This window comes from Polypterus senegalus, chromosome 9, assembly GCF_016835505.1.
Source record: "Polypterus senegalus isolate Bchr_013 chromosome 9, ASM1683550v1, whole genome shotgun sequence".
NCBI lineage: Eukaryota > Metazoa > Chordata > Cladistia > Polypteriformes > Polypteridae > Polypterus > Polypterus senegalus.
Window position 1 is genome coordinate 88236845 of NC_053162.1, and position 25764 is coordinate 88262608.

The 25764-nt window shown below is 35.6% G+C and overlaps 1 protein-coding gene across 1 annotated transcript in view; it reads left to right on the forward strand.

Annotated features, from left to right (window-relative positions):
- terfa (telomeric repeat binding factor a) overlaps positions 1 to 25764 on the forward strand; it is a 58444-nt gene that overhangs the window by 21255 nt on the left and 11425 nt on the right. The window contains exons 3-9 of the mRNA XM_039763413.1: positions 3169 to 3296; positions 3652 to 3738; positions 3917 to 4057; positions 10488 to 10624; positions 15677 to 15988; positions 16798 to 16899; positions 22749 to 22834. Of these exons, the coding sequence (XP_039619347.1) occupies positions 3169 to 3296; positions 3652 to 3738; positions 3917 to 4057; positions 10488 to 10624; positions 15677 to 15988; positions 16798 to 16899; positions 22749 to 22834 (993 nt within the window). The remainder of the gene's footprint in view (positions 1 to 3168; positions 3297 to 3651; positions 3739 to 3916; positions 4058 to 10487; positions 10625 to 15676; positions 15989 to 16797; positions 16900 to 22748; positions 22835 to 25764) is intronic.

A 25764-nucleotide genomic window follows, 5' to 3' on the forward strand; every position in this document is an offset into this window, starting at 1 on the left:
TACCCGAAGAGACACTTTTAAGGAAATGTAGAAAATTTTGCTTGGAGAAGGGGGTCGGCTTAAATACCGGTCATCTGCAAATACATGTAATTTAGTAGGTAGAGAAGGGGGTCGGCTAATATACCGGGTCGGCTTGTATTCCAGTATCTACGGTAACTGTTGTATGTAAGCTGTAAGGAATAAGCCTGCCAAATTTCAACCTTTTATCTACATGGGAAGTTGGAGAATTAATGGTGAATGAGTTAGTCAGTCAGTGAGGGCTTTGCCTTTTAATAATATAGATATACAGTGGCATGTAAAAGTTTGGGAAACCTTGCCTAAAATGTCTGTTGTTGTGAATAGTTAACTGAGCAGAATATGAGCTAATCACCAAAACGCATAAAGCAGAGGTCCTCAATCACAAACCTGGAGGGCAACAGTGGCTGCAGATTTTTCTTCCACCCCCGTTGCTTAATTAGAAATCAATTCTTGGCAATAATTTAATTTCATGGCTTGTTAGTGCTTTAACCCTGCTATGTCAAGTAATTCTCATATCCTAGATTTTATTCCCCTTTCTACGGATATCATCCAAATGATTTGAAGGCTAAAATGGTTGATTAATTCTCAGTCTTTCACTTTTTTCTCTTCACTTTCCTTCCAAGTACAGGTAAAATTCCAATACAACGAACTCCCAGGGACCTAAAAAATTTTTTGTTGTAACGAGATTCTGTATTTGTTACTATAGTGCTTTCTTTAACTTGCGTCCAGGCATTTGCAATCATTTCAATAGCTTCTTTCGTGTTAATTTTAATCTCCTCCTGCCTATAAGTTATGATGATGAGAATTTTTCTCAGGATTTCCTTGCAATAATACACTTTCAGGGTGCAAATGATGCCCAAATCCAATGACTGAAACACCGCTGTGCAATTGGGTGGGAGGAATTCAATGCGAACATTATCTAAATGTGGAAGCATGTTGTGGGTAGCACAGTTATCAATCAGGAGCCGAATCATCCTTTTCTTCATATTGTGAAGTTTCTAAACTCTTTTGAGAACCCCTCTATGGGAACGACAAGCTGAAGTGCGTCCCCAAGCGAAATTGCAGCGTCTGTGGAAGTTTGTCCGTTGCCGGGGCAGGGCAAAAACAGGCTCATAGTGCTTCAGTGAAGTGTCACCGAAGCAAATCATAAAAGATCGGGTTGCGCTATAAGGGAGATGCTGCGAGATGCAGCATAGCTTTGAGCCTGCTGTTGCACCAGCAACAGATTCCATAGTCTTCCATAGACGCGGAGATCGGACTTAGGGGCACTCTTCAGCGTGCTGTCTAGTTGGTGGAGGTCCCAATAGAGTTTACAAACCTCACATTTTCTTGAATGAGTACCGCATTAATAGGAATGTTTCTTGAATGAGCATCACTGAATCACATAAAAACTGCTTTTTCGATGTCTTCAAATACATCATTTCACATATGTTTGCAACCCGAGATTTTTCTTGTTTTTTTGCTCAGTCTTTCAAGAAAGTTGACAGCATCGATGGCGAAATTCAGAATTCACTGGCACCGTCTTTTTTCTTTTTGCTGCAATCAAGAGCTGCAAAAATATAAAGTTATTTTTTTCTAATATGAACTGTTACCGTTTTTTTGTGTCTGCCATTTCTATAGGAGGGTGACAGTGAGTTAAATTCCAATGCATGTTTTTCAAATGTTGATGAGCAATAAGCATAAGGTATCACTGAAAACCGCAGGAAACAAAAAAGGCAAAAATAAATAAATAAATTACAAGGAATGTTCGAAGAAAGAAAAAAAAATTACAATGTTTCTGTTTGAGGATAGTTGTGCACAACTGAGCTGTGGCCACAGAACTAGCTGCTCTGTGGATGATTCATTCAGGCATTTCAAGGTCTTTTGTGCACTTCGTTGTAATGAAAGTATCTGCTAAATGTACTTCGTAGTGACTAGATTTCTATAGACTCGCATCACATGGAGAAACTGTCGGGACCATAAAAATACTTCGTTGTAATGAAAATTTCATTGTAACGGAATTTTACCTGTATTTAATTAAACCCAATAGCACATGATAAATACATACAGGTGTAAATGGTAATAAGCTAAATGGAGAAACGCTGGTCTCTTTTGTCATTTGCATGTTATTGCTAATTAGGAGCAATTAAAAATCAAGAATACAGCTGTTGAAGACTAAAATAAGCAATTAGGGTTCAAACTCTTAACGAGCGAGACAACTAAAGTGAAGCAGAAGTGTAACTTGAGCAATAAGTGCATTTTATTAAACAATTGGGTTGGAGGAAAAACCTGCTGCCACTGTGGCCCTTCAGGACTGTGAGTAAAGACCCCTGGCATAAAATTAAAGGTGACGGTACCAATGAATGATGGAAATATAATGTGATCTTGCTTAAAGTGCTAAAGTAATGTGTGAGCTTTATGCCTTTTGGTGATCAGTTCACCTTTTGCTCACTTAACTATTCACAGTATCAGACATTTTAAGCAAGGGTGGGTGCCCAAACCTTTGCATGCCACTGTAGATAAATCATAGCCATTAAGGTATGAACTTGGTCAACAATGAAGTCCAGATGTACTTTGCCAGTCAGTGTATATCAGGGGCCTTAGTGTTTTCCAGGAAAATATTTTACCATTGTGCCATCTAGATGTGCACTCATTTGTGTTTTTTTTTTTTGTTTCCCCACTGACATCATCAGCATCCAAAATGGTTTTCAGTTGTTATGGCACGTTTGACATAAAGTGGTGCACTATGAGATGTAATTCTGCATACCACTGTTGAATGCAGACGTAATTCTCCAACTTGTATAAATCGCAGTTCTCCTTTGACCTCAGTGATTCACAAGATGTTTTTATACAAAGGACCACTCATCTCTGGTAGTGGTTTTTTTGTGTTTCACACAATTATCAGTAACCCCTTTGAAACGGTTGTGTGTGAAAACCAGTGAATGCAGAATTTGTATGAAGGTGGAGAGTGTATCTTATAAAGTGGCAGCTAGATGACCGTTTTATTTAATGTATAATATATACATTTTTTATTTGTCTGGTGTTGGTTTTGCATTACTGTTACTAGTTTGTTTTTAGCAATAACATTACACTATGTGCTTATAAAAGTAAACTTGAACTGATTATTTTATTTAATAAAGATTTGAAGATATATATTTTATATTTTAACAGATTGTATATTTGAAATAAATGAGCAGACGCCCCTTGAGTCTGCTTTGAATATACTAAAGATGACCTGTGAAGAAGTAGCACTACCAAAGGCTGAAATTGACAATGCTAAACGACTTGTCAGAAAAATGGTAAAAAAAGTGTTTTTTATGCATATACCTTATTTGCATATGCACATGAACATCCATCTGTCTGTTGTGTGTAATGTAAAAAAAATGATTACTTAAAGCATTCATAACTGTTACCATTTGGCTGCCTGTAATCCTCTCTGAGGTGTAGTTCCTATTAATGATTAAGGTTGAAATTAAAATTAATAGCATTTATTTACTTGGAATTTTGCTTTTCAAAATCTTCTGTTAACTGCACAATATTTTGTAAAATTGAAACCTAATGGCTGTTTTTTGCATTTGTATTTCAAAAGAAGGAAAAAAACTTGCATACTTCTTTGCTGTCATGCTGTCTTCTTAACCTGTATGTTGCTTGCAGGCAGTGATTGTTTGCATTCAACAAAACAACTTTGAAAAAGCGCAAAATATACTGAAGAAGCATTTTCCACCAGGTCAGGATCTTCAGGTCAGATTAGTATATTCAGTTTTTATATATTGATTTACATGCTTGAATGGTTGAATTTTTACATAAAGTTTAAAGGTGTTGCATTTCAGATTTTTAAGTGTTTGTTAATAGTATTCTTATTGCTTCATAGCAGAAAGCATATTGTTTCTGTGTCAAATCAATGCTTTTGCTTTTTTAGAAAGCAGAGTTTATGGACTTGATTCAGCAAAAAAATAACAGCCATCCAAGTCTTGAAGAAATGACATATGAGCATTTTCGGGAAAGAATGTATAGGTTTTGTCAGACTATTATCACTGTGTCTGAACCTATTCTTCTTAAGGTTTGTATACAGTTAAAGCTACATTTACATAAAAGTAATATGTGAATGTGCATGTGTGCATTTATATGTAAAACATACTGATGGGGAAAAGAGAAACACACTGCCTTGTCTGAAATAAGAAAACAATAGTTATTGCTTGTGTTTGTTCACAGGAAGTTGAAAGTTTAGCGGCCTGGGGCCTCATGCAAAACACTGTGTGTGGAATTCACACTAAAACATGTCGTAAGGATAAAAGCGGAAATGTGCGTACACACAAAAAAATCCAGATGCATAAATCTGTGTGTTCGCCAACTTCCACGTTCTTCCACTCCTTAAATCCCAGTCAGCGTGAAAAGTAACGCACGTGCATGCGCCTGCTGCCACTCCCCATACTCCTCCCAGAATTATGCCTCTTTGAATATGCAAATCAATATAAATAGCCCTTAAACTCAGCGTTTTGTGAAAAGGCAATGGCAAAAGCACTGGGGGAAATAGAAGAATTTCAGCGAATACCAAATGGAGGCAAGGAAAAACGTACTATTTTTTGGTTTAAACAGTGGTATAAACAACCAAAGGAAATTGGATCGAGTGACATAGTGTTGGAGTAACTCGAAGGTTTAAGTTCAGAAAGTCGCACAGTGCCCGAAATAAAAAAGTTGTCAGATATCAAAATCGACGTGAAAAGACGAGTCGTAGCCCCACCGTCTGAGTGTCATATGTAGGCTTATTAGGGTACAGAAAAAAGAAGGCACACAGTGGAGAAAAAAGCATGAAATGTTAACTTTAATCTTCAAATTTCCAATTTATTCACGTAGTTTATTTTGTCATTAAAGTAGAACATCATAAACTTCATCTTAAAATTGTTTACTTTACTAGTTTCTCAAATCCCATCGTAACTAAAATAGCACGTTAAATGCTTTGTTTTGTATTTGATCTTCTATGTGCTCTATGTATGTGAATCACTACATGTTTCTTGAATCGGCTTTCTCTTACTCCGACAGGACACAGAATCCATTACATTCGTGATATTACAGCTCTCTGAATAATTGAAATTCTGAGATATGTAGTTGATATCATTTTCATGATGATAGGAGTTCAAGCATGTTATTAAAAATGGGAACACGGTGGCGCAGTGATTGTTCATGCCTCATGCAAAATGTTTGCTGCGCCGTGCACGACCTTCATTGAAATAATTTATTGCAGCAGTACTGTCTCTTTCAAACATACTAACCCCCAATTCCTGTTCTTAGATTCTGCAAAGATTCTTCAAAACTTTTAAGGAAAATTGAAATATCTTCGTAGTACATGTTTAATTATTCTATCCATCTATCCTTCCCTTGTCGCGCCAGCCCCAGCAAGAATACAGTGCAAGGCAGGAACAATCCGTGAACGCAGCACCAGCTCCTCACTAGCGCTGTGGAACCGTGTCCTCACATGTTTAATTATTAACAATATAGATTATTTAAATGAAGTTAGTTTTATCTGTATAATATAATAAACATATTTTGCTCATTTCATCTTAAAAATATCCTCTTAAAAATGATATTGTCGTCATATGTAAATATGCGCTTTATAAAGTGGCTCAGGTTGTGCAATATTATAACTGTATCGCAAGTTTACAGTGAGGTAATTGTACTTTTAAGTCCAAAGTGTTCTACAAGGAGCACTTGATGAACTGATTGAGTGCGTTTATAGTTTTTGGGATGAAACTTTCTGAACCGTGAGGAAAGGCTCTGAAGCATTTGCCGTATTAAAGCAGTTCAATAAACAGTACAGTCCCTGACAAAAGTCTTGTCGTTTGTGTACAAATTGATCTGAAGTGCCGCTAAAATATATTTCTAATCAAGATTTTGTTACAAGAAATGGGTCATTTTAATCCCGTCAGCTTTTGTAATAATGTTTCAGTGCAAAACGAAACTGACAAAAAGTATTCTAATATTCACAGCTTGGTAAAGCCCATTGAGTCAATTTTTGGCAAGACATAAATGTTGTCGCCTTGTCATATGAGCTTCACCTGTGACTAATAATGGATCAATTAGGTCTCAGGTGTGTATGAAAATAACCCCAGTACACTAGACCTTCACATCAACTGCAACTAGACCTCTGCAAACATGCCTAAGATTCACCCTGAGACTATCAAGAGGCTGAAGACCAAATATATTGCTGATGTGGCAAACACCTTCAATGTGTCTCAGCGTCAAGTTCAGAGGATAAAAAAAAGATTTGAAAAGACTGGAGACAGGACAACTGCTCGAAAATCCAAGGCCAGCCCATTTTCCACTGCAGCAGAGCTCCACGAGACCTGGTCACCTGAAGTCCCTGTGTCAACCAGAACAGTTTGTCGGATTCTGTCACGAAATGGCCTCCATGGTTGAATCAGTGCCCATAAGGCAGCACTAAACAAAAGACAATTGAAAAACCGTGTGGCATTAGCCAAGGCCCACAGCCTGCTAAAAGGATGGACGCTGGAAAAGTGGCAGAAGGTGGATTTTTCAGATGAATCTTCTGTTGAATTACACCATAGTCACCGCTAATATTGCAGTAGACCTACTATGAACCCGCATGGAGCCGAGATTTACCCAGAAAACAGTGAAGTTTGGTGGAGGCAAAATCATGGTCTGGGGTTACATCCAGAATGGGGGTATCCGAGGGATCTGCAGGGTGGAAGGCAACATCAATAGTCTAAAATACCAAGAAATCTTAGCTACCTCTTATATTCCCAACCATAAAAAAGGCCAAATTCTGCAGCAGGATGGTGCTCCATCGCATACTTCCATCTCCACATCAAAGTTCCTTAAAGCGAAGAAGATCAAGATGCTCCAGGATTGGCCAGCCCAGTCACCAGACATGAACATCATTGAGCATATGTTGGGTCGGATGAAAGAGGAAGCATGGAAGACAAAACCAAAGAATATTGATAGATACTTTATTAATCCCAAGGGGAAATTCACAATGAACTCTGGGAGGCATGCAAGACTGTTTTCTTTGCTATTCCTGATGACTTCATCAATAAATTGTATGAATCCTTGCCAAACCGCATGGATGCTGTCCTTCAAGCTCATGGAAGTCATACAAGATATTAAATTTGGATCTCACAGCACCACTACTTACCATAGATCCCGTTATATAAGCCGAGAATTTTGTCCTAGATTTTTGGCTTGGAGTTTGGGTGTCGGTTTATACAACGAGTATTGTTTCAGATTCAAGATTTCCAGCGCAATTCCGGTTTTGCAGATGAATATGGAAGTAAATAATGACGAAACCACAGAGCCATCTTTCAGATGAAGAAGTAACTTTGCATGCCGGTACTTTAAATTAAATAAAGAATTTATTGAAAAAAGTGTTTTAGTTATTGATTTTATGAATAAAATTTATAATAAATTATCGGGAAGTTTAAAATAAAATTTTTTGTTTTGATTTCCGACCAACATCTTGCGTTATGAAACGGATGCGGTCACGTGTATCCTCTTGCGCGATTATAAACAAACAACCGAGAGCATTAGTAGCGTCAGTCGGAGCCCAGATACACGTGTTTGTGGATGTAATTTCGGTCATTGCAGTGATTTACCTATATATATAATTCATTAAGACCATGCAAGCAAGACACATAATTGCTAAGGAAGGAAGAGAAGGTAAAGAAAGCGATCACAATCGAAACGAAGATGCACATTGTGTGGAAATATCTCCTCCCTCTCCCTTCAGGCAGCCCAAAGATGTCACATTAAATGGTGAGTACAGTATGAAATTGTTTCTAGAATAGAATGCCTTTTATTGTCACTATACACATCTACAATGAGATTAAAAGCAGCTCCTTCAGTGCAGAAAAAAGTTCTGTATAGGGCTTGTATGGTTGTTTTTTAGCCTTCGCATAACGCCAGATCTGCGGCCCCGCTTCTGCTTTCTTTCCCTCCTCCGTCTGTGTCGTCTCCTAGACCCGACAACAATCCACGGAGAGCCCGCTTGTCTGGGATGTTGTGCGTGTGATGAAAAACACTCGAAACAGATGTCTGGCTCTGGACACCGATGTCTATAAGGTTCTGACGGGTGTAGCGGATGTTCGCCGAACCGATCGTGCACAAACAAGGACAAAAAAAGTACAAAAAAAACAAAAAAGTGCACTGAAAAGGAGAGCCCTGAGCCACTGCGACCATGCGCGCCGCCATGCTCCTAGCTTAATCGAAGTAGGCTAGGCACATTATACAACCCTTTTTTATTACGAAAAAGTTAAGTAAGTGTTGCAGTGGGATGTTCGGAAAGCATTATGGGTTAGCCTTTGCGAACAAATTAAGTTCGTAAGTCAGGGGTCCACTGTATTGCGTATTTAAGTTAATCAAATTTATAACGAGTCTCCGGAAATCCACCCGCCGATGTACCGTATTTGCGTATGTAGTTTCAACACAAAGGTTTCATTTTGCCAAACTTCTCCGCAATCACTTCCTGGTTTCCATCAAAAATGCCGGCAGTCTCAAATTCTCGCCGATAAACATTATAAATATACCCGAAGAGACACTTTTAAGGAAATTTAGAAAATTTTGCTTGGAGAAGGGGGTCGTCTTAAATACCAGTCATCTGCAAATACATGTAATTTAGTAGGTAGAGAAGGGGGTTGGCTAATATACCGGGTCGGTTTGTATATCGGGATCTACGGTAATTTGCTGACATATTTTTGGATTTGCAAGTTGTAAGTTGTTCATTTTCTGTATAGGCAACAAAACTTTTGTCTTGCCCAAATTTGACCTTTCTGTCTTGATTAAATGATAAATCTTTTTCAGTGAAACTAATTTATTTCAGTGCATTAAACATCATTTGGGAGGGCTTTAGCTTTTCATATGAGCTATTTCTAACACCAGTTGATTAATTAAAAGTCAGGTTAATAGCAGGAATTTCTACAAAATAGAGAAGCGACAAGACTTTTGTCAGGGACTGTATGGCTGAGGCAGTGTGTGCTTGATGCTGTATACTGATAATTCTCTTTCCAATCAGCTGCAGTAGAGCTGTGATTCTCCACTCAGATACAGTTATATAAATACTCAGAGTGGTGCAGTGAGAGTAATATGGAAAAAGATATTTATTTACAAATGAGGCCAAGGTGGAATAATGTTTGATCATGTAACCTTCCAAAAACCATTAATTTTAAGCCTACGTCATAGCTAGACAAAACCCACATTTCCCTGAATTCCTAATGCCTTGAATGTCACCAGAAGCTAGGAAGAGAGACATTGACATGCTGGTGCATGTGCCAATATTGCCCCATATCTTCTCTGTGTCCTGAGGTTTTAACAGACCAGCTGGACAGAAAATCTTGTCCAGATCTTGGGCGGTTCTCAAGTGATCACACCAGAGTAGGACCTACACATCAGAATGGTCCATCTAAGAGATTGTGTCAGATCTGCCTTCCATACTGCTGCTGAAACTGTCTGCAGACACTATTCTTCTTTTTGTGACAGGGCAATGAGAGAGAGACTCTCTGGTCACGGCCTTAGAGCAATGTGAATTTTTGCTTCTGTTATCAAAACCATCCTAAGGAATGGTGATTGCTGGTGCTGATTGACTTCTAACCTTAACTCCATACAGCACCTTTTATGATGTCATGAATGACAACATCCTTAGATGTGACCATATGCCTTCCAGAGGCTAACAGCTTTGTCAGAAGTAGGGTGTCATTCCCTAGTTGCTTGTCAATTTGAATCTGTTGTCCTGAGGTGGTAACACAAGGTATTGCAGATGTGTAAGATGACTTAATGTTTGCAGTTTTTATTGCTTTGCTGTTGTTTATATTGCTGCACTTTTTTGTTTTCCTATTATTTGTTATTTTGAATTGTTCTTTCAGCAATGAAAGGTTCAAATTTCAGTCCAACAATCAGTGTCGATTTTCTTTTTTCCATCAGTATATTTTTTTGATCCTTTGTTTTATATTGGTCTTTCCTTACAATACCTATCTAAGAGTAGTTTTTAAATAATTTCAAACCACTATTAGAAATTTGAAATTTAGTATAACCTAGGCATTCTTACCAGGTTCTTAATCTTTAACACTAAACCTTGATTTTATTACAAAATCATTTTAAATAACATTGACAATTATAGCGGTCTGCCCATTATAGCATACAAAATGAACTGTTTTTTTATTGTAGGCAGAAATGTCAAAGAAAAGGATACACCTCAGAAATTAGACATTTATATGTAGCCTGATATATATTGTAATAAAGATAAAGAATATTCTTTTTGCTTAATTCACAGAGGTATAAAAGTGCTGGTTCTTTTGAAGTTAATGAGTGATTAATAATATAAAGGCCACAATAAATTCCTTTAATTTTCATTTTAATTTTTCATACTTGTAAGATTACCACTGTTTTATTTAATTATGTACAATTGCATTTTTTATTTATTTTTTGGTTTGGAAACAGTTTACATTGGTTTTTGGGTTAGAATTTACAATACATTTTTTATACAGATTGCAAAAAATCATCTTGTCAAGCACTCTTCAGAAGAAAAAAGTAATATAGAGCAAGTAAATGAAACTGAAGAAAGGGTACAAGAAGAGGTAAATTCTTCATTGGCTGGAGAAAGTCCCTGTTCCCTTAATAAGAGGTAAGAATTATAAAAATTGCTTACACTAACAGAGTAATCAAATACTGTCTTTCAAAATTTGGCAAATGTAGGAGCACCACAGAGCTGAACTCCAATTCATCATACCCTAATATTTACTTTATTCAGCTGTGCATATGCCTTAAGAAAATTAGTGCATAATCAAATTCTTTTGTGGCCTGTTTACACTTGAGGTTTGAAGCAGTTTGTGCTAATTGTGGATTTTTTTAGGCATCTTTTTAAATAGCTAATACAGTAATGGAGCTAAATTATTATGCAAATCTGTAGCTTTGTTTTGTCAATAATGAGATGGATACTCTTGCTCATTGGATAAAAATGTGTCAATTTTATATGGTAGTTGGGACAGTTTGAACCTTAAGATGTTACAAAGAAACAGCCTTTGTTTAGCCACTGATTTTTAGTTAAGAGGAGAATGAAAAAATCTCAATAGCACCAGAAAACTAAAAGAACTGCATACAAAAAGAAAAAAAAATAGTACTGTGAAAAATGTATGATTCTCCTGCAAATGCTGTAGAAGTAAAACTACAGTATATCCAGAAACTTATTTTAATGGTCTCTGTAAAAGCAAACTGGTCACAGATAAGCAGACCAAGAATTAGAGAGCACCAGTCAGCAACACATTTGGATGTATTTCTGACATTTGCCTTCACTCCCATTACTTGTATTTTATTTTGTTGTTTCTTCAAATTGTGTATTCATGTTACTTTGTAAATAGCACACATTTTTCATCCTTATCTTTCTACATATTACTTTATTACAGGATATTAAAGATAAATATCAATAAAGTGGTCTTGTGACCATTTATTATTTATTCTGTGTTAGTGTGTCATAGACAGCAGAAACAGTTTTACATCACAATAAAATCAGACCGCATGGTTAATAATCTTATATCCAAGTTAAAATTTTATTTTAGTTCATTTTGAAGGGTCTAGTTCCTACTCTATTCTTTTTCATCCTAATTGTATGTTCATGTTATACTTGTGCATTTGTGGTCATTCTGTTTGATCTCATCTCAAATTTTTCATCTATTTTCTTTTACTCTTAATTTATTATGTTCTACTCCTGCGTATTAATTAGCTATGTAGCTCATTCTTGGGCAACATTTAGTTGTTATAAATGTCTTATACATAAGTTTGCCTAGACTTGATTACTTCACTGAAATGTACCAAATAAAGATATATTCAGTCATGTATGATTTATTTTTTTCCCTTTATACTAGATAAGTTTAGCCATACAATTTCTCATGATGATAATGTGAATAAAAACAGATACCTCCATTCAAGTTAAAGGCTCAGACAAATGAATATTACATGCATATTTTAATATATTCCATAATCATCAGTGTGTTTAATCCTTAGTTATCTTTTAAAACATTTTCTAACCTAAAGTATCCATTGTCATCTTTTAAGTTTTAAATAGCGGAATCATATAAATTTAAAGTGAACAGTAAAATCAAGTTATTCTTTTTTAAAACTAGTTACTAGTTATTCGTCAGTACTTTTATTAATGGGTTAAATAAAACTTAAAAGAGATGTTTGAAACAAGTTTTTTTTCAACTGTTTTGAACGTCTTTAAAAAAAATGGCACTGTTGACAAATGTTCTTTTTCTTTTCATATTATTTGTCTATATTCAGGTTCTTATACAATTTTACTACTCTCTCAATATCCCGTTTACTTCAATGACTCAGATTCTGCCCATTATTAGAATAAAAATGTATCTGTAAAAATAGTTTAAATGTTGTTACATTGCTCCCTGCTTTGACTAAATCGGAAATTGCTTTATTGTACCCATCTGTGATCAGAGTTTTTGCTGTGAGAAGTTGTTGACTCCCTTTTCCTTTTTTTTTTTTTCCCCCAAATATAATCATGCCTCATTAAAAGACATGCTTTCTGTGCAAAATAAGGCAATATGTACTATATATAGATACAAAAAAATCTGATACTATAACTCCTACATCCCCCAAAATGTCATCAGAAATCAGTAACAAAGAACTCAAAGCAAGTAATAGCCATTGACATCAGAGTAATTAAAATTTAAATTATAAAACAGAACACAAAAATAAACATGATTTGAAAAATAAGTCTACATTGCAAAAGTCTTCCTAAAAAAGGACTTTGTAAGTGTTATATACAGTAGTACATTTCCTGTTTGATACTAGGAAATATTTTATATTTCTAGATGCACATGTGGAAATTTTTGTGATGTTCTCCATGAATATTGTCTGTCTCCCAAACCCAGCAAGTTTCTGCTCAGTCATATATTAGTAAGTATTGAGTTATATGTTGAAAATACATTGCCCATTACTGCCTGATAGTGTTTAAATCCTTGTTTCATTACCAGTTGCAGCGTTTTTTTCTCTTTGTCCAGTGCTTGTTAGTTTATCTGGACAAAGCAGAAGACTTTAGACTCCAGGCACTCATTCATGAGTTGCACAAAGGCTACCAGAAGCAGGCTTAAGGCTGAATCCAACCCTGTACTGGGTACTTGTCCATCATAGAGCATACTCACATGGACTCATATGGACCGTGGGAGAAAGCTGCAGTACCCAGTGTAAGAAAAAACAGTATATTGCATTTAATCTCCACTCAGGAGATGGCATAATGGGATTATTTTCATGTTGGTAATTTTTGTATTACTATTAGAAGTAGTATTGATGATAAGTAGAAATAATACTTTTACTGCAGTGCAAGTGAACATTTCTTACCCAAAGTACTTTACCATTGAAGATATTTCATTATTTCAAAATGAAACTGGAACCCCTCTTTGTCGAAAGATGCTCAGTTCTCAGGTGCATGTCTATGCACTCTCAATTTAATACCCTAAATGGTTCAAACGGAATTTAGTATAAAAAAGAAAAAAAATTTGCCCTGTTTACAATCTTGATCTGGGAGATTCAAAGTATGCGTGTTGTCAAATTTTTAATTAGAATCCATTCAGATAGTTGTTCAGACATTCATGGCACATAAAAATAAATAAGCACCCTTTACTTGTCATTCTTTTTCTCTTTATATATGGACAAAAGGTTACATTTGCACTAGTGTACTTATCATAAGGCAGTTATTGATTTACAAGGAGGGTTGCAATAAATCGCAACAGGGGATAAAATTAATTATGAAAAAAACAGATTTTTAACATTTACGTACTTACATTTATACTGTCCATAGACTTTTTTGATTTTCCTTTTGATCAAAAAGCAGTAGATAAACTAATATTGTATAATAGTAAAATTGAAAGTTATGCATTTACTTACTAAGCTTTATGCTATACTTCATTCATTCAGTGCATAATGCAGATAATTTTTGAAGGGCTTTGTTGGTTCTGGCTGTGAATATTTCAAGGTTAATTAGTTTGAAAAAAACATGAATAAGTTTTCCAGGTTTATTGCAGCAGTGTTAGCTATCAAGAAACGTTTTTTGCAAAGGTCTATACGCTGTACCGAATGGCTTCACTTCAAATACAATATATTATATATATCTTTTGTCAGCATGACTGAAAAACAAGCTACAAGGGGGCTGACCACAAAATCAAAATAAAGAGAGAATGTAGGTTGCATGCTTTTGACCTGGCTTATGTAGCTGAAAGTGTCCCAAGATCTTCATGCAACATTGCACAACCCCTTTTTAGTAAGTAATACATGTGTTTGACAGTAAAGGGCCATCTCTTAATAGTACAATATTAAGAATAAATACAGAAACCTGCACCAAATGTATAACTGCAAATTAGGTAATGAAGAATTTGTTGAAAGAGACTTGTTTATTTATAATGATTATGTATATTAAAAGTATTTCTCTTCAGAGACATTAATAGTAAAGTCTGTATTAATTTCTTTATAGATAGATAGATACTTTATTAATCCCAATGGGAAATTCACATACTCCAGCAGCAGCATACTGATAAAAAACAATATTAAATTAAAGATTGATGAAAATGCAGGTATAACAGACAAAAACTTTGTATAAAGTTAATGTTTACCCATGGGGTGGAAATGAAGAGTCGCATAGTGTGGGGGAGGAACGATCTCCTCAGTCTGTCAGTGGAGCAGGACAGTGACAGCAGTCTGTCGCTGAAGCTGCTCCTCTTTCTGGAGATGATATTGTTCAGTGGATGCAGTGGATTCTCCATGATTGATAGATGCCTGCTCAGCACCTGTCGCTCTGCCACAGATGTCAAACTGTCCAGCTCTGTGCCTACAATAGAGCCTGCCTTCCTCGCCAGTTTGTCCAGGCTTGAGGCGTCGTCCTTTATGCTGCCTCCCTGCACACCACTGCGTAGAAGAGGGTGCTCGCCACAGCCGTCTGATAGAACATTAGCAGCATCTTATTGCAGATGTTGAAAGACACCAACCTTCTAAGGAAGTATAGTCGGCTCTGTCATTTCTCGTGCACAGAGCATCAGCATTGCCAGTCCAGTCCAATTTATCATTCAGCTGCACTCCCAGGTATTTATAGGTCTGCAACTATATGTTCAATGTTGCAATTATATGTTCAATATTGCCCTAGGAAAGGTGCCACATAAAATGATTTACCTTTTAAGAGCATTTGCTATATAAGATTACATTCAAAGAATTATTGCAATGTTGAATTACCATGGCAGAGTTTAGTATTCGTGATCACTATGAAAGTTACTATACTGTATAAAATAGTGATTATCTATAATATTTGTGTTGGTTCTTTGTACAATTGTTTTGATTGTACTAATGATGAGAGGTGCTATACAAAATAATACTGGCAAATAAAATAACAATGGCCTTGTTTGTTTGTTTTTTTTTTTTTATAATAACTTCAATGCAAAGCACTATGAAAAGTTTAATTGAGATGTTTAAATTTCTTTTTGTTTTTGTAGGCAAAATAGAAGGTGCTGTATAAAACAAGAATCATATTGCTGTTGATTCTTTGCTTTAATCGTTGATTTTTATTATAACCTTTGAAGCTTCTGTTTCAGCTTTGTAAATTTCTAGTTTTCTGTACATTTCAAAAAATTGTAATCTTCAGTACATTTGACATAAGCTTTTGCTTTTATTCACTTTTCTAAAGGGAATCTTCAAAGTGGACTACATTTGGACGCTCGGCTCTCAAAGTTGCTTTCTGTACCTTGTCTAAGATGAAACAGGCAACAATACAATTTTCACGTCTAGAAGAGACAGACCTTGAGCCTTCATCAGGAGAGATCCTAGTTAACAGAAATGCTGGCAGTGTACAAACGGTATCACGGCTTGTCATAGAACCAGATAGCCAAACGGAGAACGAAAGTGTCGAAAGCCAGTCTGAGCTCCAGGAAGTAAATCAAAAAAGCAATACACCTCCACATTCTGAACCAACACAGAAACTCCTCACTCGTCAAAAAAGGTAGAATGTTTTTTTTTTCTTCCAGACAACAGTTGATATTAAAAAATAAAAGTTTTGAAATAATTACAAGTAATAAAATAAAATGGGATGGTTACTGTTATGTTTTGTTTGCTATTTCTTTTTCTACAGTGGAGGCACATTGGGAGCACTTCAGATTTATTAGCATGTAAACCTTATTCAAATGCAGTGTGAGACAAGCTACATTACTGGATAAGAATCAGAGCATTTTAATATAAGAAAAGCAGGGTGAAACGACCCAAAAATCTATTGACAAGCAAGTCAAAACCACAGATGTCTGCATAAAAATATATTATCTTCTTTCATTTGCAGTGCCTCTAGTATAATTTTATATATGGCATTTTAATTATACTTGCAGTTCAGTAACTTGCACTCTTTTTGGTTATTTTAGAAGATCACACGTGACACGAAATAACTGGCAAATTTGAAGGGCTTAATAATGATCTCATTCTGTTTGATGTAGACATGAAGTAGAATTGTGAGGGGAAACAGGTGAAATGCATGGCACAATCATTTAAAAATAGATAACAAAGCAAAATGCATTTATTTGCATGAGTGTCAAAAAATACTAGAAAATAGTAGAGTTTTGTCCATTGTCACATTGACGTTAATTATAATCTTACTTCAATTAAAAACAATTATTATTTTAAAATAAGTCCAGTAGAACACTTACTGTTACTGCAAAAAAACAGTAACAAAACTATTTAATTTTGAACCCAAGTTGAGAACACTATCAAGAAACTAGAAATTTTAACTGCAACTCATCTCATTGACATTCTTTTCTTTTTTAGGAGTCATCCCCCTAAAGTGAGCAACTCATCTGAAGATTCTGATGAATCTATCGAATGTCTTAATTTTACTGTCCAAAAACCCATTAAAAGGGAAAGCAAGAGGCAAGTCTTGTGTGTACTGACATGATTATAGTTGCATAAGAAGTTGTAGTATTACTGTGTGGAAAAAATATACTTTGCAAGTAATAAGTAAGTTTAGAGCAAAATGCTCAAAGTACAATTAAGTTCCTTTTTAAAAAAAATGTAATTAAATTGCTAAAATATATAGAATACAGCAATAAAATGTTTTATTTATAAAAAGATATATATGATGCTGTCACAGGGTACATAAATGTTTAAACTACAACAAAAAATGAGTTGTACAAAATCTTTTTTTCAAGGAACAAGTAATAGGTTAACAACTTACAGCTTTTCTACAGCAGTGAAAGTTAATTATGACTTAGAAGTTAATGCAGTTCTTTCAGTTGTAACAACCTTTGTTGATTACTTACAAACCCTCTGTATGTATAAACGCAGGGTTGAAACAAACTTGAATACAACCTCTGAACATTACCTGGACAATAATTGCACTGCAGAAAGTAGTACAGTATATTGCTGTCATAATTGTGAGAAAAAGAACTAGCAAGAACAGATAGGAAGACCATTCAAAATGTGTAGGTCATTCCTTTAGAGGAATTACAGAGAAGGTCAGTGCATTAGCGAGAACAGATTTATAAACCATCAAAAGGAGCTTAGAAACTGTAGGAAACTCTGACAGGAACAGCTCTGGCAGACCGAAAGCCACAATAGAATTGGAAAACAAGTTTCAGAAAGTTGAATAGTTTCAGAGAGATGAACGCGTCATGGACAACTCCTTCAAGCACTGACTAGTAGTTAAAGTAAGCAAGTCTCACTTTCTATACTTTAATATCAGAGTACATTGAGACATTAGACTGCATAAATTTCAATAAAAATGGAAAAACTGGGCTGTTCTAAAAATTTTGATCATTTTAACATTGACTTTGTTACTGCCACTTAACCTGTCAAGCCTACAGCTCAAAATTTTCTTTACTCTATTAAGTGAGACTTGTTTACCATATATTTATTTTTTTAAATTTCCATATAATTTTAAAAAGTAAAATATTCTGGTTCCAGGTGATCCATCCCTGTATTTATGATCTAAAGCAAGAAACATTCAGTGTAATATGGCTGAAACTGATACTTGTTCTTTGAGTGCTTTGTTTTTTTTTTCTTGTATATTTTTGTCAAAAGTGGTCCTTCTTTCTTTATATTACTATAGTATATAGTGCTGTTACACTTCAGTCACCAGTTGAAAAAAACTGAAAAGGGCCTGAAGCAAATGTTTGGGCAACTGACATGGTCAGTAATTAGTAACACCCCATTTGGCAAATATCACAGCTTATAAAAACTTTTTATAGCCAGCTAAGAGTCTTTCAAGTCATTAATTCTTGCAAAAGGCTTCTAATTCTGCAATATTCGTATGCTGTCTTGCATGCACTACTCCTTTGAGATCTGTCCAAACATTTTCAATGATGTTTAGGTTGAGGGACTATGAGGGTCATCGCAAAGCCGTCAGCTTGTGCCTCTTGAAGTATTCCATTTTAGATTTTGAAATGTGTTTCAGATCATTATCTTGCATTAGGACCAATCATCTTTTTAATTTAAACTTTTTTACAGATGGTGTGATGTTTGCTTTCAGAATTGGCTAATATTTATCTGACTGACATTCTTCTCTCTACCAATGACATGTTTCCTGTGCCTTAGCCTGCAACACAAGCCCAAAGCATTAACAATCCACTCCCATGCTTAATAGTTGGAGAAGTTTTCTTTTTGTGGAATTCAGCACCCATTTTTTCTCCAAACAGACCTGTGACCAACAAGTTTTATTTTGACATCATTTGTCCACCAAACTAGTTTCCAAAATGAGTCACACTTGTTTTAGATGGTCATTTGCAAACTTCAGGTGCTGGATTTTGTGTCTTGGATGCAGGAAAGATTTTCTTCTACTGACTCTACAATGAAGGTCATATTTTTTTCAGGTGTCACTGCTCAATAGAACAGTTCACCACCACTGTAGAGTCTGCTCCTCATGGTCTTTTGGTTGTGGGTTGGGGGTTTCAGGGGTTTATTGCCTTTCTATGAAGCAGTTCTTTTAGAAAGTTTTCTTGGTCATCCAAACCTCAACATGACCTCCACCATTCCTGTTAATTGCCATTTTTAAGAACATTATGAACTGATGACACAGCTACTTGAAAATGTTCTTCTTGTAGCCTTGTCCTGTTTTGTGAGAATTAATTATTTTATTTTTCAGAGTGCTAGGCAGCTGCTTAGAGGGGAGACCATTGCTGCTGATTGTTAGGACAACGTTTGAGGAGTCAGAGAGTTTATGCAGCTTTACAATTTGCAACACCTGAGGTTTCCTAATAATGACTGTGAACAAGTCTAGGGAAAAAAAAAACTTTTGTATCACAGTTATGTCCCCAAAGCTTAGTCCAAGTCCTTTAGGCTCTGAACCTAATCATGCTTAGTGAGAAACCACAGCAACGGTCTGCTGCAATTTTGGTGTTAATGAATCTACCAGCTGGCCAGATACAGTAATCCCTCGCTATGTCGCGCTTCGACTTTCGCGGCTTCACTCTATCGCGATTTTTTTCTCATACACGCCTACGTCACTACGCATGCGCTTTCTGAGAATTTTTATCTAAGCCCTACGATGGCTCCTAAACGTGCTGCTTTTTCTAAGCCTTCTGAGAATAAAACTAAGCGCTGGAGGAAGATGCTTACTATCCAGAAGAAGGTGAAACTCTTGTATATGATTAAAGATGGCAATACCCTACAAAAGCCTCCTCACGCATGTGAAAAGACAGCGCCAGTAACTGCCTATCAAGATGTTCTTCAGCCGTGCACCCAGACACCCACTGCCTACTCCTAGTACTTCTTTAGCGGAAGAAGACGACAACGCACCTGCTGAAGATACTGCACCACCTCTGAAGACTCTCCGACTGAGGTCATGCCTTCATAGGTTAGTGGTTGTGTGCAATTAAATGTACAGTACAATAATCTACTATAGAAAAGCGTTCGGGATTGTCCTTCCGTCCCATGAGTGCAAAGCGTAGTGGTATTCCGCTTATTACAGACTTACTACTTGCGGCTTGAGGTACGACGCGATGTGAGCAGAGTTCTGGTGCTCTCATTGTTCCCTTGCTTTTGTGCGCGATGCGCTGGAAAAATAGAAAAAATTATTGTCTCTGGAAATAATTAATGTTGATGGAGTACAAATGCCTCACCACGTAGTAAATATCAGGGGAGATGGTGCTTGCTTATTCTCATCTATAGCTTATTTAGTGCATGAAACTCCGTCTTTAGCGGTACAGATTCGGGCTGACATTGTACGACTTTGGACAGGCACTTGAGGGGATAAAAAAAAAGATGTTATGAATGGACACTTTGATGTTCTCATTCTCTACACTTACATGCCTGATGTACACATGGAGCGCACAATAATTGGAGATAAAAGGCGGTCACCTTAAAAGGCGAGTGCGCCTAGTAATATGATATTTGTAACGTCTAATATGTCTTATTTTCTCTTATTTTGTCTAATATATTGAGTAATACGAGTGTAATGGTGACTAAAGGGTGTTGTTTCATGTCTAGAGGGCTCTAATAATGTTAAAAAAACATATTTAGAAGGTCGTAAACAGGTTTTCTATACTCTAACTGCGAAAATATTTGATTTATAAATAAAGAATCCTACTTCGCGAAAATTCATTTATCACGGTAGAGTCTGGAACGGATTAACCACGATAAACGAGGGTTCACTGTAAATCAAAGCTGCTGATACTATCATCGATCGCATCTTCAAGAATAAACATCAACTCGTCACTGCTGTAAAGATCTCAAGCGGCACACAAAGCAGATGTCACTAGCTAATTATTTCAAGTGTGTGCTTCCTTCTCCATCATCATCTGCCAGCCATGAAGTACGGAGTGTCGAGATCTCACTAGTCTTTGCATTTTCCAACTCACCAACTACAGTTTTTGTCTTTTTTTTTTCTTCGAATTAAGATATCGCAAAAAGTGATAAAATTCTAGGCAGTGACTAGGAAGAAAAAATGTTTTTTGCATGTTATCAGTTGTATTTTGTTTACTGCATTCTATGGGTAATTTCATGATTACTGTGTTGTGAAAGTGCATATTATCAAAAATAGTGTTCAATTATAAAGAATTCCATGAAGAAAAGTACATTTTGAGAAAGATTAGTTTTTGACGGTCACTGGAACCGAACTCCCTATTTCCTATTGATTCAATGTATTTGTGTCATCAACTTTCACATTGTTTCCTAGGAATGTAACCCCTGTGAAAGTATTGATATTAAGTGGCAAATGCCTTGCAATAGAAAAACTATATACCCCAGACTCTCAAAAATGTTTTGACAGATTTGATTGAAATTTAGTGATGTTATAGAAAAAAGAAAATTTACTGAGCTGTATTATTTTTTTTTTCTAAAAGTCTTTATTTGTTAATATTTATTAATATTATTTTAACTTACATACTTTGCTCTGCAAGTGTTTTTAATGCACACAATTGACAGGCCAAACACCAGCATTAACCAATAGAGTAGATGAACAACTAAAGAGGAGGCTGTGTCCTGTACAGGGACCCTTCACGTCATAATATATAAGTAAGGTGCATTTAGCACATACACTAGTTCCAGAATGCTCATATGTTATATTAATGTACCTTAGTTTCACACAAGTAGCAGTAGTTAGACATTTACTTATTTATTTCTAAAGTGACTTTTTACTTGAATACATTTACTTTTTTACTTTTACTTAAGTAAATATTTGCTTTAAATTTGAGATTTAAAAAAAACCAAAAAAAAAACTCTTCTTTGTTGTGCATTACTATAAGTATTCCTTCCCATTAGTTAGGGCTGTTATGTATTCAAACTGTGGCAAAACTAGTTTGCTTTATTTGTAGCTGAAAACACAGATGTCACTAGGTGAAACTTAAACAAAAATCTTATAAAAAGAAAAATTTGGGGTTTTATATGCTTGTTTGTGTTTACAGAATGGTAATAACTTGAGACACGCCTGTATTTAGTGGCTTTGTTATATCCATTGTCTCCTTTTAATATATGGATATTATTGCTATATCATCATTTGGAAATTGTAGTTTTTGTGACCATTAATGAGTCAGTTACTACATGCAATATGGTTTGCTGAGGTTGCTGTTATAATCTGCCAGTTCTCATTTCATTTTCACCTCTGTTTGCTGTGTTCCTTAGCAGATGTCAACTTAGTGCATTAAGCAAGAAAAACACTCTTGAATTTTATCAATTCAACTGATACAGATAAATGTTATATATTGTTTATAGTTTTTCATGCTTCTTGATGCATGTTTTAAATATCTATTTTTGTTTGTTTTCTTTTAATGAGGAGTCAAGCACAATGACACCTATAATCAGTTGCGTGTTGTCTGAAGAAGGGGCCTGAGTTGCCTAGAAAGCTTGCATATTGTAATCTTTTAGTTAGCCAATGATTAGTGTCATTTTGCTTGACTTCTCATTACATCCATAATGGTTAACACGGTACAGCACCCTTGTTTTCTTTTATTAAGTAATTCATTTGGTTAATTTAATTCAAAAATAGAAATGTAAGGTAATGTAAAAACAGAATAAAATTTTAAATTCTAGATATTTCAAAGAATATTGTTTTATAACGTGTAAAACCACTAAATGTTTTACCTTACGTTTTTCATGTATAATCCTGTTACAGCAGTAATTGTTTATAATCATTATTAGTTAAGTAGTATTTCACTTGCCAAAACATGTCTCCTAATCCAGTAATTTTTTTTTAATGTTCTTGTTTGGGAACATAAATATATAGCTAGGAATATAAATAATATGCTAGGATTAAAACACAATTCTTAATCAGATTATTTCCTCTTTAGTAGATGGAAGCGATCCTGTCCAGAAGAGAGAGAACATTGGAGTGATGAAGACTCTTTGTTTAGTGTTAAGACAAGATCTAGTAAAGGTTCTAACTTTTATTCTTGCATACTTTGTTTTCATTATAGTGAAGGCTAAAATTAACTTTCGTTGTCTTAACTTCACCAATCATGCATTTTTACGTTCTGTAATGTTACTTCATGGGTGAGTTTTGCTTTTTATAATTTATTTGCACTAATGAGTTGTGTTGGCAATACAAAGGATTTCATTGATGATCAGCAAAATTTGGCATTTTTTCAAGTACTTGAACTACATTTAAGCTCTTTTCCACTTGTGAATTTGCTGGAAGAGGATCATAATAGAATATGTAGGATCCTGTTTGACAAAATTACAAATAGTAAGAATAAAAATGTGTATACTGTATATAAATATTTTTTATTGTTTTGTAATCGTGATTTTATTGGGTCAATTACCAATATTTGTTGAATCCAGTTTATAATATTAACTGTTACAAATGCACTTTAAATTCATAATGCACTGATACCATTTGTTGACAGCTAATATCAAGTACTGAATAGGTTCTTTAATAAAAAACAAGAGATGTTAGTAATGTCACATTCAGGGCTGTGGAGTCGGTAGATAAATGCTCCGACTCCTCAGTTTCTAAATCTTCCAACTCCTCTGTATGTATATACTATGCTAATGTATTTTCTACATCCATTGAAGGAAAGGAAGGCAACATACATGTCATTTCACCACAGAACTACTGGCTAGGAAGCCAACACTCTACTATAATGCCAGATTAAAGACAAACACAATTGATTGGCAGCCGCAGATTGCGGGTGTCCACATGGACGGGCAGATCCAGCTTGCCGAAAATCTCGACCATCGCCCCCATCCAAAGTAATGTGATGCCTCTGTCTGCTGCAGTGGCTGTCTCCTCTGTCAGCCAGCCGGAAGTTTAGTGCATTGTCACTCACCGGCCAGCTGATCAGCAGAACGAGCCTCTGCTGGAGACAGGTAGGGAGATCTGTGTTCTCGGCTCCTTCGGCCCCCTTCACTAGCGCATAGCGAAGGGGAGCCGACGGAGCTGAGAACACACCAGATGATTTTTCAGGCATTTGACGCGTGATGACTCGTTGAACGGCCGAAAAATCGGCAGTGCATCTGTAAATGTATGGGGGGCTTCAGGCTAGGTTCACAGTTCCCTGTAACAGTGGAACACGACACAATGGAAAGCGGTGCCGCACCTTACCTGTGCATTACATCCCATATAGTGATGCATACAGTCAATGAAAAGCATGCTTCATGGTTACTTGACATGTTCGTTTTGTGGTAACATTATGCACTGCATGCATTGGGCTTTATTCTTACAGCAGAGAAGTAGTTCATTATGACTGTTTGTGAATTGGGACATTTCAACTTACTTTTTTAATTCCCATTTAAATTTAGTAGGAGTCGGAGTCGGTTAACTTTTTGCAGACTCCGACTCCAGGTACCCAAAATTGTCTCCGACTCCTCGACTCCGACTCCACAGCCCTGGTCACATTTTCAACCATAAATATAAGAGCTATTTTTTTTTTTTTTTACATTTTTTTGGGTCTCTGTGCCATCTGTAAAGTATAAGCTTATGACTCATACACTTAATTTAAACATGCATATGAAAACTGCAGCTTTAAGAAAGCTGATACTTGAAAGCACAGACCTTTACATAAACAGGAATCTGAGCATGCACATAGTGACTTAATCAAAGAGCAAGCACTTTTTTTCCAACTTAATTGGGATCATCCACTGTTAGAAACTGTTAGATTTACGGTATCTTGACAAAATATGACGTATTTGTTGTGAAATTTCATTGATAGTGTTAAACAAGCATATTCATTGACAACAAGCAAGTAGGCTCTTCTGTAGTTTTTACATGCTTTACAAAAGGGGAAAAAAGACTTTACATGCTGTACAAAAGGGAGAAAAGTGAATATACTAGAGGTTGCTTTGATTTTAAATACTTCTTCCTCATTACCATAATGAGGATTTAAACAAACCTCTCAAAAATATGAGTATGCTTAATCTAGAAGTGGCAAGTTTTCTGTTTAAATTGAAGCTTGAATTATATTTTGCAGTACTGATTTTTTTTTTTTTATATGGAAAACTTCCAAATGGTGGAAAGGTTTATTTGGTGCTCCAGCATATCTAAAGTGCAGCTGGCAGTTAGTTAAAGGTGGCGTAATCATAATTTATATTGGAATTTACAGCATCAAAGGATGATGTGTACAAAACTCAGGACAGTTGCAAATCAGTGCATTTATATTTTATTTCTGAAATGAAATTCCAATCAAAAATTGAAATACTTGTCAGTCGCTCATCGATGGGAATTGGCAGAGTTAAATCTTGTGATTAGGAAAATGTATCCTCATTTTTTTGTCAAAATTTTTTTTTTTGTTTTCAGCACAACACATAGTGGTCACTCTGTTATTAGAGGCATCTCAGCATAGAGATTGGCTGTAGCCCAAGCCCAATTAGGCAGATTTGACTGGTACTGAAGGGCCTGACTCGCATAAAGTGTGTCCTCGTTTCTGTGGCAATAAACAATCGTCTCAAGTTTTTCCACTACATACAGATCTCTTTCCATCTTGTACACTGATTAAATAACCAAGTTGAACCTATATAAGATACATACTGTGTCTGCTACTAACAAATCGGTTTTCTCTTGACTTTCAAAGAAGAAAACTTGGGGTTATCCAAGACCTAATGATTTTAAGACCATCAATAAACGTCACTAAATGATCTAGTTTGCTGGGTTTTACTAATAATTAAAGTTATGTATCAGCTGTATATCAGTGATAGTTAATGCCATGTAGAATAATAATATTCCTAAGTGGTAAGGTAATATCCTTAAGTGGTAAAGTTTCAAATTTAATGAGCACTTAAGGCACACTTAAGGAGCTGTGATAGCTTAACTTAAGATATATACTTGAATTTATTATTTGTTTGAAGTAGGCTTCCATATTACAAGTAAAA